The sequence below is a fragment of the Centroberyx gerrardi genome, chromosome 9, assembly GCF_048128805.1.
Source record: "Centroberyx gerrardi isolate f3 chromosome 9, fCenGer3.hap1.cur.20231027, whole genome shotgun sequence".
NCBI classification, from domain to species: domain Eukaryota; kingdom Metazoa; phylum Chordata; class Actinopteri; order Beryciformes; family Berycidae; genus Centroberyx; species Centroberyx gerrardi.
The window spans coordinates 4,172,441-4,190,151 of NC_136005.1; the positions used below are offsets into that span (position 1 = coordinate 4,172,441).

Below are 17,711 nucleotides of genomic sequence, written 5' to 3' on the forward strand. Positions count from 1 at the left end.
TTAAGCCCCCCCACCTTGCCTGTTGAAACAAATGTACCTGATTTTTCATGGATGAGGAGTTGTTTGGCAGCACATTTGGCATAAAACAGGAAAAGGTATGATGGTATGTAGTGCCATATGAGGGGGGCTATGTTTATCTACTTATAAAGCTTGAGTGCAATTTCAAATAACTGACTTTATTTAGAAGTATGGTGGTACATCGCTAAAAATTAGGATCTTATGTATGTATGTATCTTGTCATCCAATCACAGATAAGTATTTAACATAAGCCGTATAATATCTTGGCACTCTCTATAAGAAGACTTTAATTTCTCCTTCCGCATTTTAAACCCAAACCTGGGAGAGCAGCAGCACCATTCATATTCAAATCATCACAGATTCCCCCTTTGGAAAGTTTTGTTTTACCTTATGTGCATAATAAAACATCAAAGCAAAGCGATGAAATCAGTGACACAATACAACACACAGAAGAAAAGCAACTGACTCATTTGTGCACGTGAGATAAAAACATTAAAGAGTCAGCTTGAACTGTTGAATCCACTGCAGGGTGTAACGGCAGCATGCGTCTCCTAGCTGCAGATAAAGCTCAGCAGCGTGATGAGTGTCGGTCCGAGTGATGAAGGCCCCTCCCAGCGAAATAAACAGCGCTGTCGCCGTTGACCGATCGGTTCGCGCACACGCTCTGATTCCATTTGGCCTCTGAAGATTCGTCATCTTAGAGAAACAGCAGTATGCATCAGTCGCCGGGCCGTTGCGGGGGGGGGACCGGCCCCTCGGGGAACTCTGGGATGCTATCAGCCTCTCCCCCTCACACCGAGGCCGGCTAACCCTGAACTAACACTCCCTCGATGAGTGATCTATTTATTTTTGCATGGCCGCTTTTATCGACAGAGCCTGTAAGCTTCGGGGGGAAAGATGCTATCAGACTCTATTCCCGGGGAAGCGAGTAACCGACACACGTGGCGTTTATTCACAGAAAGGCTGCCTCCTCCTCCGCTGTATCAGGCCGGAACGATAGCACAGTCTCTGCAGGACTCCACCGTCCCTGCGTCTTGTTTGCTGCTGTTTAGGTTCGCGTGTTCGCTCGCCCACCTCTCGCCGCCCTCCCGCGCTCCCTCAGGCAGATCCCCTCTGTCGCTCGCCCAGTTTCATTAGCCTCAAATCCAATTACTCAGTGTATGTTTTCAGCTTCATTACTGTGGTCTGTGCAGGCTACAATCTACCATTTCCACACCATGGAGGCAGAGTTAATGCGATGTGATGCACAGATAGGCCTCAAGAACATCAAACGCATCAGACGGAGCATCCAGAGAGCTGGCCAGACGTTCCCCTCGCACAAAACACCCAGATCCTTCTCCAGCAGACAGAAGTAGCCAGAGGGCTACGAGTGTAGGGAACCTTTTAAGGCATCTTCTACATAGATCATTGATGCCACACAGAAACTGGGGTATGTGAGAACACATCGCTCTTGTCTTGTCCTCAACTTTCCAAAGTGAAGTGTAGGCTCGCCGTTGCTTTCCTCTTCGGGGGAACTAGATACAAAGAGATTATACAGGGGCGGTGGTTAATAATCGATGCAGAAGATACACCGCGGAGCCTAAAACAGCGTAAACGCCTCTGCTTCTTTGAACCAAGCGTTAAAATATTCATAGGTCTCTGCTGATGTCAGCCTTCGTTGGAGGTAACCCGTCTGGCCCGAGGTTTTGAGGCCCCCTGTCTCTTCCTTCCTTTCTCCTGCTGTTTATGTCTTTTATTGTACAAAATTAAATATTTGAAAATGCACATATATCAACTCCCCACCTCTTTATGCCACTCCATCCCACAAGGCAGAAAACAAACAGAAAGTTATAGTTAAAAAAAAAAAAAAAGCAGTAAAGAAAAAGACAAAAATCACAATTTTTAGGGCTAATACATTATCATTATTATTTATCATCCTATAATTCCCATTGTCTTTTTGCCTTTCTTACAATTCGAAATAGTTAATTGACAATATTGCCTAAGCAGCGTAGAAAATTAAGAAATAAACAAACATCACTTGATTCATTCAGACCATAGTGATTTCGGAGCTCACTCTTTTATTCTTTTGCTATGAAAAATGAAATATGGAATAGTTCTCTCCTCTCCGTCCATTAAACGCCGACAGACAGACCCTGCTTTTAGAGGCTGTCGACAGTGACTCAACTCACTGCCCTAATTTCCCTCAATTTAGCGCTCCCTGGGCGTCGCCGAGGCCGCCGTGATGTCTGCGCAGCTGGCATGAGGTCACCGGCTCTCCGGATGAAGAGCGACCTCTGCAGCGCCACCGGCCGCCATCTCACTCAGTCAATCGGCTCCGGCTTTGCGACGCGGCCTCGGGCATCTGATGCACATTACAGCTCGGGGGGGGGGAGTTCGCCTCCTGGGCTCGCATCAGCCGGGAGTGAGTCACCGCTCCGGCTCCCGGCGGGGCGGGGGTCAGGCGTTACGACCCGGGGAAACGCTTCGTCTTCAGAACGGCCGAGAGCGGGGAGTCTGGGTACAAAGGGTGTTGAGCAAACTAGACCATCATCGCTCGACGGTGGCGAATTGCTCAATCGCGCGTGATTATTAGCCCCAGGGGTTCCACACTGTGTTTATTTAAATGATACAAGCATTGGCTAGTATGATGGCTCTTGTATGAGTGTAGCAGTAATGACAGATGAAATGGCCTTAAATAACAGCCTTTAAGTGCAGTGCTGTCACATAAGTGGATGATGGTCTTGCTGGAATTACTATTTTATTTTTTTCCTGTATTTTGTCCAATAACTCATCCATACATTGCTAACTTTTTGTCCATTTTGGCATATAGATAGTTCGGGTCATCTCTGACACAGAAACAAAAATTAGCACCGGTTGGCCAATAGGGGGCGCTATAGTAAGGTCCCAAAGTCTAAGGTTCATTCCCGCTGTCCCATTAGTTGTAGAGATGTGACACTACTGGGAGTGCATCCTTCAGCAGGGTGGTGGTTTTGCAGAGCGGCCGGCAACCTCAGTTTGACTTGAGTGCAGTTAATTTGACTGAAAATGAGGAAATTGGAGGCACAAATCGCTGGATTACCAGGTCTTTGTTCTCTTCACTCCATTGTCTCTCTCTCTCTGATACTGCATTTGCATTTCAGCCATTTATCTATCGGTCCTATCCAGAGCAATTTACAATGAGCATGAGTGAAAAGGGGTTCGGTGTCTTGCTTTAGGACACTTCAACAGGACACGTGGTTGTTGATGGAAACCCAACCTGTGAGTTTCCAGTCTAACCAATAGACTGCCAGTTAATTTGCTGACAAAGAGGAAGTCAAGGCAGGCATGTTGCTTGCGTTATCTGGTCAGCCAGATTCTCAGTGAAATGCAGTTTATATGTCTATCCATGCCTAATCTCCTCTATTGGTGTGCTTATTTACCTGTCTACATGGCAGGCTGTAATCTCATCCTCCCAAGGTGTCTGTCAACTGAAAGTAAATTGGGATTAGAATATCTGATGAGATTAAGTAAAGCGTCGACTATGTTTTTTTAGGCTCTCTGGTAAACCTCTGGTAAACCATTTGACACTTTTGAGGGGATTTGGGAATGTGATTGGATGATTTGCAAGGCTTATGGTAACACTTTACTTTACAAGGGCCTTATTCCAGTGTATTAACCTGTGTATGAATCCATGGGAAATTATTGTAAATACACATAATTAGTGCAACCAGCTTCCTACTGCCCAAAATTTTACCACAGTTTTATTGCATTTGAGTATGATTATTGTGTTCTTCTATAGTTTTCCATGGGTTAATACATAAAAATTAATATACTGGAATAAGGCCATTTGTAAAGTATTAAGAGGAGTGTTTTTTTGTTGTTGTCAATACATTTCACTGTACGGAGGCGTTAGAATTTAGCCTTGTTTTGTGTTTTTAAATGTAAGTAGGTGGTTTTTAGGGAAAGAGTCCCCAGTGTACCTCACACCTCATGATCAGGGCATTATCTGTGTATCTTAATGCTACAGCTAGAGACAGAAACCCACAGCACACAATTACCAATTGTTCTGAAATGTCACAGCCAGCCTACTGTAGTCTTACACATGGAGACAGCCAAAATATTAAAAAAGTGCTCCTAGCCAAAGAGTATGTGAAAAAGGTATGATAATAGGCAGATGTCATTGTTTTTTTCAGTTTTTGTTCCAAAATGAGATAACCACTATTTGGGGTGACACCAACTCTGACAAAATGACTGATAGTACAAGAGAAATTACAGTCATTTTATAGTGCTTTTATCGTACTTTTTTAGGCAGATTGAGGGAGAGTGTTTACAGCAAAAAGATATCACAAAATAACTCCTGAAATGCATTGAACATCTCTATAATGATATATAACGGTGAAAGAGTATTGGAGGGTGTAATTTTCTTTTAAATGACACCTCCTCTATCTAATGGACACTGGTTAGATAAACCAATCAGGTCACTGCAAACAAGATGACTTACGCCCCCTTTACCCTGTTCTCTCCACAGAGGACCTGCTCCCGGCGGGCTTCCCTAACATCGACATGGGCCCTCAGCTCAAAGTGGTGGAGCGCACCCGGACAGCCACCATGCTCTGCGCCGCCAGCGGAAACCCCGACCCAGAAATCACCTGGTTCAAAGACTTCCTGCCCATTGACCCCAACGCAAGTAATGGGCGAATCAAACAGCTGCGCTCAGGTAAGGAAGGCCAAGCGTTCGTTGTTGCCTTTTTTTTCCTTCTTGCTAACTTAACACTTTGTCTCATTTCACAGGAGGCTTCTGGCAGTTAACACGGTTGTTTCTTGTGCTTTACATCTAATGTGCCCAGTTTCTTCTGTTCCATAATGTTAGCTTATGTGGGAAAAGTGTGATTGAGAAGCAACACCTGGTGGGCTGATTTGGACCAAAGACTGTTTACATATGTTATATAAATTATTCATCAGTTATTTTCAACACGTGTCTAGTTTGAGAACACACAACATTGTGTTACTGTTAACACAACACGTCAACTGACACACATTAACACAACACATCGGGTGAAAACCTTGTATCTCCAAAATGTCAACTTTTCAGGAGGAAACACAGCCTTGTTTCTAACTTGACGACATTTTACATTATCCAGTGGGATTATATTAATTATCCAAGAGACTGAAGAAATTTCTCAACCCATAGAAGAGCATGCAATCCTTCAAATGAAGTGAAAACATGTTTTTTTACACGGCAATGGCGATATGTTTTAATTGAATTATCTTGTGTTGAAATGTAACACAAATGTGCGTTGACCCAAACTAAACACATTAAATCTACATTCAAAGTATTTAACTGATATACGAGGACTGCAAGTGACTTACAGTGAGCGCAGCAGGAGAGTAATTTTCAAATCACCAACGTGACAAACAAGTAACAGTAAGGAGGTCAAGGGTCATAGCGGCAGTCCTCTGATAATATCCTGTAACCCTAGAACGATCCTGTAAGAGAGGAGTGCTAAACACACTGATGTGTTGAAAATAACGCATCATTTTTAAGAGTGTAGCAGCACTGATTGAGGTCAGCGTCTGATGATTTACTACGTCCCAGAAGTCATAGTAGGGAATGAGAGCGAGGTCCACATTCCACCACAACACTGTGGTGGATGTGTTGTCTTGTTTCCATTGATTAAACTCCATTGAGAGACCCAGTAAAGCAAAGTCTAATTATATAGCTAATTAAGTGCAGGCCCTGGAGTGGCCCCGGGCAATAAGGGGTAGATATTTTAGGTCGATGATTTGTCACCATCAGAAAAATCCAATGACTCCTATTTGATTTGCTGCTGCAAACGTAAATCAGGGTAGACACCACTAAATAAAGAATCTGCTGCCATTGAGTTCTTGCTCCAGTCGTGGCCCTCGTGACCTGTACACTAAAACAATCAATCTGTCACGTCATTTTTAATTCCTTGCCAGATACAGCAAGCCTGCAGCTCCTTCTGAAATATGAAAAACGTTTCCTCGCTGACTTCCTGATGCACTCTAGCTTTGAGGCAGACCTTTGGCTTTGAAGTAGTTAGCACATCGAAGCGCTAAATATCAAACTACATCTTAGGGAGGAAAAAAATCCTACTGTCAAAAATAAGCGTGAGTGTTAGCGCTCTCTGTGGGATGATGTCGTACAACTTTGTGAGTGCCGCGTTTGTCGGTCGTTAGCGGACAGACGCCTCCCTGCGGGGATATCAGGCCGTCCTGGAGTGCTTTGGAGGGAGAAGGCTGCCAGCCAGCGCTTTGACTTTTTAGTTTGAGGACACACAGCCACCGTAGGGGATTCTCAGGAAGAGAGCTCGGGGTTTCTTATGCTAATGCTCTCACCCCCACCTCCTCTCACACAGCCAGCTAGCTCTTCTGCCTTAACCTCAACAGGTTACACTCACTGTACCTCATTGATTAAGTGTCACAGGCAAACATCCATAATAGGGTTGTCATGATATTACAGTTTTACCCTTGGATGCTGCACCAGACTCACTTATCACAATACCAAGTAGTGTTATGATACCACACCAAAGAATACTGAAAAGTATTTAACATTCAGCGTTTTGAGCAGTCATGAAAAACAAACTGCAAGATATCTTTGATAAGTTTATCTTGTCAGTATTATAGATCAGACAATGCACACGCTTTTGTATTTTTAAAGCAACACTTAAAACCTGCAGACAAACCAATCGTGATCACTAAACGTTTGTATGGAATCAACTGTTCTCCTACAAGGATTGTATGTAATGAAGTTGTCCTTTGTGATGGATTGTTGATCAATTTCTTAATTCCCAGGGACCACAGATGTAAATTAAATCTGGCACAACTACTGTGTTGCGCAAGGTCCCTGTTAAATAAATTAACAATAATATAAAATAAATGCATATTGCCTATTCTTGTCGTATATATATGATTTTGAGTAATTCTCCCAGCACAAGCTGCTGTCCATATCTGTAATCAAGCTGATACTTAGTACTTGGTATTTGGTATTGCAGTTCTTGGGTCATATTGTAGTATCATTCAGCCCTAACTGATAATATGCAAAAATAATAAACTTTTGCAGTTATGCTCCACTGGGTTGGACAGTTTAGAAATGGATGAAGGCTTTTTAAAACTGTCGGTTAGATGGGCCCAATGACTTGGATCAGGTTCGTGATGGAGTGAGTCTTCTGGTGTTTGTGTTTACCAGGGTGGGAAATCACCACCAGCCACCAGCCACCAGCCACCAGCCCAGTGCTGGTGCATTCTGGCTGCTGCCGGTAAGCTTGTCAACTCCATCAGCCACTTTGGCAGATTATCAATCATCATTTTCGAGGGCCAGCTCTGTTCTGAAATTCTAGCTGGCTGGTGAAACGGTGGAAGTGGCTGATGGATTTTGAGAGTACGAGCCACTGTGGCTGGTGGGGAAAGAAAGTCAGCTTCCTGCCCTGGTGTCTTCCCTCTGTCTGCATCACCTGTCTTTACCTGTTTCACAATGTCTTCAAGTGTGTTTGTGGGTCTTGTCTCACTCAACAGATTGCTGTTTTTCTCTCTGTCTCTCTCTCTCTCTCTCTATGTGTTTTGTGTGTATTTGTCTGTGTCTGAAACTCTGATGTGTCTCAGCGCACATCGCAGAGTCTTCAACACTCTCCATTTGGCCTCCTGCAACACAAGTTCTAACTGGAAACAAACCGGCAAATAAAATACTGAAAAATAAGACTTTAACCTTAACTTCAACTAACTTCAGCTATTTTGTCTGTAAAATTTTACAGCTGACACATAAATCAGTGAATTTGACTTAGAAAAACAGTTGTAAGAAAAACCTAAACGCTTCAGACTTGATGATAACTGTGCCTCTCTATTTAAGTCCAATATAGAATTTATGTTAAACAAGCGGTTACACTTGTGAGTTGAAAATATCTTCACTGCCGCTTGCACTGTGCCTGATGTTTATGAAAACTGTTAAAACACTGAGCCGGGAAAAAAAGACCCAACTAAACTGTGGTTCCTCCACTCTTGGGTGGCACTCTCTTTCTCTCAGCAACTTTCGACCTCACCCTAAAATGAACTATTCTGTTCTTCCCCCCCTTTTTTTTCTGTTTACTTTCCTGTTCCTTTGTCATTTTCAGAAACCTTTGGTAAGTGTCTTGCTAAGCCCAGCGAGCCCACCCACTCTCCTTGAAGCAGATGGCATATTTAAACTACTTTCCAAAATGCATGCCTCCCCTGCTCACCCCCCCACACCCTCCTCCTCCTCTTCCTCCTCCTCCTCCACTTCTTCCCTCTCCTCTTCTGTTTCTCCGTCTCCTTAACTTTTATTTTTTGTCCTCTGTACTCCTACTAATGCCAACTTTATCCCTCCACACACACACACACACACACACACACACACACACAAAAACTTCGAGCAGAGAGGTGAATCAAGGACACGTAGCTGCATGGGGTGGGGAGGTTGTTATGCATCTCGCTGTCCACCTATAAGCAGCGCTATTTTTTATTTTATTTTTTTTTAATCCTTATTTACTGAGGGAAGATTTGCTGGAAACGTACACTCTTTTTCAGCAACATTCACACCTGGGAACTGCCCAGTCCAACCGCAGTCTTCCACTGGGTGCCATTAAGCAGCTCCACTGCAATATCTGGGGGTTAAGTACCTTGCTCAAAGGTACCTCGGCGTTAGTTGTTGCCTCATTCGCTGTCCCTGACCATATTTTCCGGGCTTTAGGCCGCCGCCGCCCCCCCCCCGTCGCGTCCAATCCTTTCTCTCTGCTGTTAGTGTTGCGAGACAGCGGGCTTTGAGGAAATAATTGGTCTCTGTTTGAATCCGAGACAATTATTCCTGTGCAGTCGTGGCCTATTTTGAGGTTTCTAGCAAACAGTTTTGGGACTATAAAAAAACTCCTGAGGGTTTGGGCAGAGGCAAACCTCTTGCCCCGGCGATTACACACGAGAGGCTGTTCCTGCGCCCAGACGCAAACAGTTGAACCCAGGTTTCACAATAACAACTTTCCCATCCCCAAAAAAAAGAAACCCTTGGAAAGTGCAGCGAGTGGTGATAGGGGTTGAAAGAATCTTGAGTTGTTTCCAGGTGAGGGGCTGAACCCTGCGATCCCACGCTGCGGGCCGGGCCCGACCCGCCGGCCTTGGCCAAATATTTTCTCAGGAGAGCGTTTTTCTCTCCTGCCAAGTTGGCCCGCATCCCCACCGGCTTACAGACCTCTAGCTGAGGCTCTGCGGCCCGTCCCAGAAGGTGAGGGCTCAGGCGATAGTTGCATTTGGCCACATTTTGCACTCCTCCTGACTTCTTTTTGAACTGCTTGCACAAATACACCCAGGCTGTTTAAGCTACTTACAGTTCAAGGTATATGTGTGTGTAGGAGGACAGAGAGGGAAATTACCTTCCCTTGTTCCAATACCAAGGCTCTCTTAAGGTAATGTTAGCTTTGGGGGCTTGGTTTTCTGCTGAAGACCTCTCGCTGGAAAGCTCGTTCAGCAGCCGGGAAGAATTTATGCTGATGAGAAAAAGGCCTGCGCTCTCCTGGCATCTCATGTCCTCGGCAGCCATCTTTAATCTCCCCCTTTCCAAAAAGTGACACGCTTCAAGCGCAACAAAAGATAGAAGAAAACATTTCAATACTTTTCTTTTTTTTCCTCTTGAAAGGAAAGAGAAATTACATTTTAGAATTCAAGCCTGTGTTCAGGTTTGGCTGTGATGTTTTTATTTTCAATTTTTTTATTGTCCTGTCCAAGCCTCTGCATGGTGTTTGAGGCACAGGCATTCATTAGTTTTCGGTTTCTGAGCCAGATATATATCAGTCGGTGATGTCTGGGCACCTACCCAGCATTTGCGTGTGTGTGTGTGTGTGTGTGTGTGTGTGTGTGCACTGTTCTTAACACCCCTGCATGGAGAAATGCACTTCTAAAAAGCTAAAGGGAGAAAAATAGAAAGGTTCTTGTGGCTGTTTAACATGCTGAATAGGTATTTTTCTTCTGCTCTTTTTTTTTGGACTTTTTTGCGGTTTCTTCCATCGATCAGATTGCTGTTGACAATTTCTGGGGGGGCGACCTGTTTTCTTTTGTTGCTCCAGGCACGCTCTCAGGCCTCGGGGGGGATTCTGGGATTGATGTGTCCTCTCACGTGGATGACGAGGAAATAGAGAGAGTTCTGGGAAGAGCTTGGGGAGGAGGGGAGGTGAGGCAGCGAACTTGAGTTCAACCTCTCAGCCTCCAGCTCCCGTAGATAAATCCCCCACCTGCCTCACGTGACGCTCGCTCCATGTGGTTTCGCCTTGCGCTAACCCCACTGCTCCGAAATCCCTAAAACAGAAGAAGGCGCAGCATCTAAGAGAAACACATTTGGATTTATCCACTGGAGGGTGGAGCATCCAGCTTTGGCTTTCTGGGTAGCTGACTAGCTGGCCGACTGGTTGCTCATGTGCCAGACCCTGCTGTGCTGGCGGGGCTGTGATATTTGCGTGCGCAGCCCCCGAGGAGCTCCTCCAGAGGTGTGGAGGGAGCCTGACATTTCTCCCCCGGTCCCCATGGCTCCGGACCCCAGGCCCTCGCTGGCCTTGTCAGCCAGAACGGATTAACCAGAGGCCAGAGAGAGACGGCGAGCGCGTGGGGACGAGTGCATATTCATAAAGATTAAGGTCTTTCTTTATGTAAAGGTTTAAAATCTTGACCTGAATACAATATCCCAACCTAAGACACTGGCTGCATGGCGCCCTTGCACACACACACACACACACACACACACACACAGATGTATGCACATTCCAGTTTGAACCATGCTCAATTCAATTGCACTAAATCCAAAATGCGGACGAGCTCCCTCGCGTTCGTCGACATCAAAGCCTCTAGGCGGGGAGGGGAGGGGCCGGCGCCTCCGCAGATGCGGCGACGACAGCCAGGTTTTTCCCCGAGACCCGCTGAGACGCCACCAGGATCCCCCGACGGGTCTCTATGGCGATGAGAAGGTCAGCCAGTCGTCCTGCGGCGGGAGGTCAGACCCTGACACCCGGCCAATCACGCAACCCCGCCCGCCTCGCACCCAGATGGGCACCGACTCTCGCCAGATTGCCTCTGGCCAGACTACATCCTTCAATCATATTTTTTTTTTTTAATATATTCAGAGAGTTCTTTACCGAAACAGCTGCGGGAGTTATGTAGAGAAAATAACGCCGGATTCGATAATGCGACGAGGTCATCGGTCTGTCGAGGTATATTTAGGTCATTGTCACCCTAAGCTGATCAACCGCTGGCTGACCGGAGCTTAGATGGGGAGCTTATGGCCATGAGGTTGCGTGCCAATAATACAGGTGGATTTGCCATTGTAATTGAATCACATATACGGCTAGTAGTCCCCGACCTGGATAAACCGGTCAGATCCGTGGTTCATTTTCTCCGATTTTTACCTCTTCACACGCACACACCTTGTTTTTTGATTGTTAAGTCCCCCCCTTTCCTCCTCATTTATTTTCTTTTCTTTTGTCATATGTTTTCTGGAACCAATGCCTTTGAACTGAACTACCTCTACCTCTTTATCCCTCATCCCTCTCTTTTTCAGCCCCTCTTTTGTCACCCAGTCCTTGTCAAGGTCCACATGTGACCGCCTTCCCCTTTACAAACCCGCTTTATTAACCTTAACCTAACCCTAACCCTAACCTTAACCTAACTTGAACCTTAACCTCACCTCACCTAACCTAATCTAACCTTTAATTAGTAACTCCCTAACGCCTAAAGTTCCAACTCAACTAAAGCAGAATAAACCAACAGCTTCCTGCAGCCCCTAATCAAACTCTAACTCTTTAACAACGTAACCTTCCCAGAAACCTGTTCTCCTTTGTCTTGTGATTACCTCTGATTATATGCTCTCGAAAATGGTTGGAAAAATGAAAAAAAAGTTGTCCCTGTTGTTTTGCCTGGTTTTTCAGTAACCCTGCACTTAAGCTGTCATAACTGCGTACATACTGTGCGCTGCGTATGGCTACTGAATTATGATAATAATCCTTTTCACAGAGCAGGGAAATCACATCTGTTTGCAGAGCAGGGACATCACACAGATAAGGCATGACCGTCAACAACAAAAGGCTTTTGCAAATGACATGTCTCAGAAATGTCTCACACAATCTGAAACGCATTTTCCGCTTCCATCATAGCATTTGTACATTTGTAGCAAAGAAAAATATTCTCAGCTATAAGTTTATTGTATGGTTAAAGGCAACGACTGCAGACTTTCCTTGACATTTACTACTCGCCGGCGTACTGTGAAGATTTATACATGAGCACGATGCAGCACAGTGCACAACAACTCCGAAAAACAAAAAGGAAATGAATAAACCTGGGTGAACTGAGAACCAGGCAGAACTTCAAACTCAGTGATTGCCTCCTCGCTGCTGGTATCGCAAAGGACGCCTCTGTATGCAGAGCAGCAACAACAATCTGACCAGAAGTCATTGTAAATCTAATCCCCCCCCCCACCCGTCCACCCGCCCCACCCACCCACTCGCCCAATGCACTGGATGGGATTTGGAAATTGCCGGCGCCACTTTACATCTTAAACACCGGGCTCTCTCACTTTCTTTTTTGTTTCGTTTTTTTTGCAGCCGAGAGACGTACTTTTGTTTTGTTAGTTCAGCTAGTTGGTAGTCGCGGCTGGCACAGGCACAAATTCATGCACATACACAAACTCGACTTCTCTCACACACACAAACACACACTCACAGGGGGGGGGCCGGGGCTTAACAGGCGGTGTGTACCCTTGACCCCGCGCTGTGTGCCTGCAGGCCCTCTGTGCTAAGTAGGGCAGCTCTTCTGGGCTGGCGCCGCCCTGCTGGCGCTCTCGAGGGGCGGCCGGGGGCACTGCGCTGTCAGTTTGCCGTGAGTCATCCTTCGATTTAGAGAGGGAGAGACAGAGAGAGAGAGAGAGAGAGAGGCAACAAGAGGGGGAGGGACCGAGAGAAAGACTGAGACAGGGAGGGGGAGAGTGAGGGACAGGCAGCCGCGACTGGAGGGACAGATAAAGTAAGCAGAGGCAAAGAAAAGGAGGAAAACGGTTAGAAAATAACGGCAGAGACAGAAAGCCAAGAGCAGAAGGACAGTTAAATGCTTGGCAGAGGGGGTTGGAGTTAAGCTGGCTCCCTTCCCCACGCCAAAGCCCTGCCTGTAAGGGATGCGTTGTACGTCAGAGCAGGAATTCGCTGGGCTTCTTTCAAGAAGCCCACAAGCCCCTGGCTGGGTCAGCGCAACATTGTCCCTAATGGGAAATTTGGCTTGCAGTCAGACATATAACATAATGTAGACTCACGATAAACAAAGGATACAGAAACATACAAGATGCAGTGAAGTGAGACAGTGGAAAGAGCAGGAGATTGAATGACCAGAGAGAGAAAAAGAGCAGGGTGGGGGGATGGGGGATGGGGGGGGCATGAGGTGAAGAGTCTATCTGTCACAGTTAAGCAGGTTTACGACTCATAGGATAAATAAGAACTTCAATCTGTTTCATTTAGCTGGTGGTTGCCTGAAGCTACAGCCTGTAGTTCAGTCCAGACTCCATTTTTCCCTCAGCAAGTCTGCTGCGTAGCCGCGCTGATACCCAGTATAGTAGAGTGGCGCCCCTAACCGTTTTACTGACCCCCCCCCCATTCGAGGTCAATTGGTTGGGAAAAGGCTTATGCCACTGGAGCAATCCACATCAACTTAAGGCCAATCCTCTCCAGCCCTGCCTTATCAACCCCGGTTGCAGCCGTGATAAAACACACGCCAAGACCCCGTGTCTCCTCAGCTCCGCCGACAAAGCATTGTGTTTCCTCCCTTAATATGTCTAAGGAGAGGAGGGGGAAAAAGAGAAATAGAGATAAGGCGATGGAGTGTGTCAGCCATACAAAGCTCCCCATTCCTTTGTGAGACCAGCAGCGAGAGGTCCTGTTTTTTTTTTTTTTTTTTTTTTTCCTACAAATAAGCCCCACTTTTTTCTGAGAGTCCTATAAGAACTCAGTCAATGGTTTGATAATCTAATTCCAGTGACCCATCCTCCAACCCAAATAACTCCTCTAACTACTACTAACATTAACCTTGAACTAAACTGATTGTTGTGTCTTCGTTTCTGTATCTCCTCCAGAGGGTACCCCGATCCGAGGTAAGACGTTTAACCATCACAGTAACAAAAAAAAACAAAAAGACTTTAACTTACACATAACCAGACATAACCACCCTTAACTCCACCCAGCTGGCTAAATAGGGGAGAGAAAATCAAGTGGGCTTTCCCGTTTAAAAAAAAACCAAAAAAAAAACCTACCTTTTCTATTTCCACTAACATGAACATCTCATCTCTCTGTTGTGTGTCCCGTGTGCGTTCTGTCTGTTCTGTGAGCGTGTTTCTATGTGCTTCTCCCATGTTGCATTTCATCGTTGGCGTGAAATTCTTCAACCTGTGTGGGCGTCCTGTGTCCGTACCCCCCCCCCCCCCCCCCCCCTCGTCCCCATCAACGTCAGGAAATTACTGAGCAATTGAAATTGTGCTGCTGGTTGGTTATGGTAGAGGATGGGGGGTCGGTTTGTTTGCTTCTGCGTCTCTGACATTTAAATTGTTTGGACATGGGGGGACAGAGGGGGGGTGCTCGGGGATGGAGGGGGGGGGGTGGGGTGGTGTTCTTTGTTGATCCGGCTAGGCTAATGAATACTGTGTAAACTGTTCGACTCACTCTTACCCAACGCCCCCCTTTCTTCCTTCCCCCTCTCTGCCTTGGTATCCTCCTCTTCAGTTCGCCACCAGCGCGATGGCCACATTATGTATGTTAATGCTTCCCCTCCCTCGCTTTCATGATTCATGGCGGGAGATGCTCCTGGAATGTCGGAGAAGACGCCGGCATAAATTACATTCGATTTCATCCCCTCCCTCCCTGTTGCTGTGCGGCACGCGGGAGCGGAAGAAGAATAAACCGGGGCGGCCGCCACGTGCGACGGCCCGTCTTTCAAAAAAAACCCAAAAGAAACGGCTTTAGAGCGACGGATTTCTGTACCGTACCAAAACAGTTGTTACACTGTTAGGAGGCGAGCGTGTAGGATATCAAGGCTGGGGAGGGAACGAGGCTGAGGTAAAGCAGCGGTGAATTGTATGAAAGCTTTTGTTCAAATAATTCTTCCTCTCCCCTCACTTCTTCATTTCCCTGGACAGCCTCAGTTACGCACATTTCTCACCAAAGTGTAATTATCCACCGGGTTTTGTCGCTGAAGCGTTTTCTCCCAATTGATTCAGTGTGTTTGTTGTAAAATGGCTTTTGTTCCACAGGCTGAGCAGGTAAGTGAACATCCCAGTTCGCTGTGAATATGTCCTCATATTCACGGGGATGGGATGAGCGCTTTTGGTTTTTACGATCACAGTTTTGTTCCAGCTAAGGAGGTGATTCATTTTGACAAGAGAGGTCCTGCTGTACGATTAAGGTCTTCCATCCTAAACCATTTCATACATGCCACACACGACAAGAGTCTCCACTCGGTAGCGTGTTGTAAAGCGTATTCATGAAGATTGGGTTTTTTCCAGTAAATTCAGACCCCCCGAGCGTTGCTTCCCCCCCCCCCCCCCCCCCCCCCGCTCATGCCCCGGCCCTCCCTGCGTCTGTAATGTTTGAATAAGAAAGTCTCATAAATCATAACGCGGTGAACAAAAGCGAGCGTGACTTATGAACTCTGCATTTGCATAATGAGATTAGCGACCCGCAAAGGCGATTTCTCTTCTTTTCTTTTTTGTAACCTTTATTTATTCTTTTCTACCCTATAAGGTCCCTCATGCGGCATCATCAGTACAAACACGTTTCACAGCCAAACCTTGTTCAAACCCACAGAACTTTATTTTAAATTCTAGTCAAGATCCCAAGGTTTCCAAAGATACCAAATATGTCAGGCGGAATAACAGGGAAATGTGTATAAAATGATGCACAAGACATCTGGATTTTTCTATTTGATGTAATGGTGCAGCATCTTGGGTTTGAATATTTCACTCAATGTAAGCATGATATAGCTTCAGTGAAGCACGGGAACGAGCAGATACAGAATATGTACGTAACACTGATAAAAAAACATGAAGTAAAGACCAAGGCAACTCCTCTTTAAAGTATCAAACGGCAAAAGACAAAAATAGTGTGTTATTTACACCCTGATGAAGGCGCTATGGCCGAAACGTGGGTGTTTTTTAATGCTTCTATGACGTAATAAAGGGGGGTTGCCAAGGTCTTTACTTTATGTTTTTTATCAGAGTTTTTTGCCCATAGACCACAGAGCAGCCTCTTATTCTACAGAACCCATCAGTAGCGCTCCTATATCTGCTTTTTATTTATAAAATGTATATGTATATAACAGTGGTTCTCAACGTGGGGTCCGGGGACCACCAGGGGTCCTTGAGGGAGTTCCAGAGGGGCCCCCAGCAAATTGATGAATTGTTGAACTTCAGCATTTCATTTACAAGAAGTTAGAGAATGTAGAAGAATGACTATTTTGATCATAGTTTCACTGTTATCTCTCTACCTACAATACAGATAGTCATGGAATTCTGGACAAAATCACATCTAACAGTAAAAATATTCTCAGATTTGGGTCCAAGAGACAAAATCTCATCAAAAAGGGGTCTGTGGCCCTAATGTGGACTAAACTAGGAGTCCTTGATATGAAAAAGGTTGAGAATTACTGCTTTAGAGTCTTAAGTTAGTAAGTCTAACCTTTCCAGTCCCAAGCTATAGGAAGAGGTCTACTCCAAAAATGTAAATCCATTTTGGGGAAAAAATCATTATCTTAACTCCATCATCCTTTTATTCTCTCAAAAGTGCCCAAGATAAAGTTTATTATTATTATTATTATTATAATCATTACGCTCCTTTAAAAAAGTACCAGTTTGTTTTGATTCTGTGATATTAATCACTTAGGCTCACTGTGATATAATTTTGTAAAAGTAGTATACAAGAAGAAACTTCACTCCTCTGTTGACAAAATGACAACACTTGCACAGACCGGACCCTCCAGATTTCATAGATATTGCATGATGGAGTGATTTTTTCCAAAATGGATATGTAGTGTTTTAGAAGTGAACCCTGTTTTCTCATCAAAAAGGGGTCCATGGCCCTAATGTGGACTAAACTAGGAGTCCTTGATATGAAAAAGGTTGAGAATCACTGGTATATAGCATTGTCATACAGTATGGAAAAAGTATTTTTTATAACTTTGACGCTACTTAAGGGGAAATTTAAGGGCAAACTTAGGGTGTAAAGGGTTATCCAGAACAAGTCGGCTGATCACTGAGCACGGAGCCAGCGACCCCCTGCTTCACATTCACACAGTTCCACACATTCACATTTGGAAGCTGCCCAGTCCAGCCGCGGTCTCCTCCTGTCCAGCATCGGACGGGGGTCGAGTGCCTTGCTCAAGAGCTCCCTGACAGTCGCTGCTGTAGGAGGGCAGAGCGCGACTCACTCACTTCCCCCCCCCCGCCCACATTTTCCCAGCTGGCAGCGTCCTCGGACGAGACGCCGAACGCCTCCCCCCGCTCAGTCATCGCAAGTCGCTCCGCGTAAGAGCCGGAGCTAAATGCCCAAAATGTAAAACCGCCATTAACATTGCTGCCACGCAAGGCCGGCCAGGCGCGGCCCAGAGGTAGGCGGCAGGTAGGACGGTAGCCGGACTCCCTACCTGCTTCATTACCGATTTCACGGGAGCGTTACAAGCCACCAGATGGGCGCTGACAA

General features: G+C 45.7%; 1 protein-coding gene across 1 annotated transcript in view; it reads left to right on the forward strand.

Moving 5' to 3' along the window:
• The window catches only part of ptprsa (protein tyrosine phosphatase receptor type Sa), a 296,738-nt gene that overhangs the window by 173,987 nt on the left and 105,040 nt on the right, over positions 1-17,711 (forward strand). Inside the window, exon 6 of the mRNA XM_078285725.1 lies at positions 4,505-4,693. Coding sequence (XP_078141851.1) covers positions 4,505-4,693 — 189 coding nt within the window. The remainder of the gene's footprint in view (positions 1-4,504; positions 4,694-17,711) is intronic.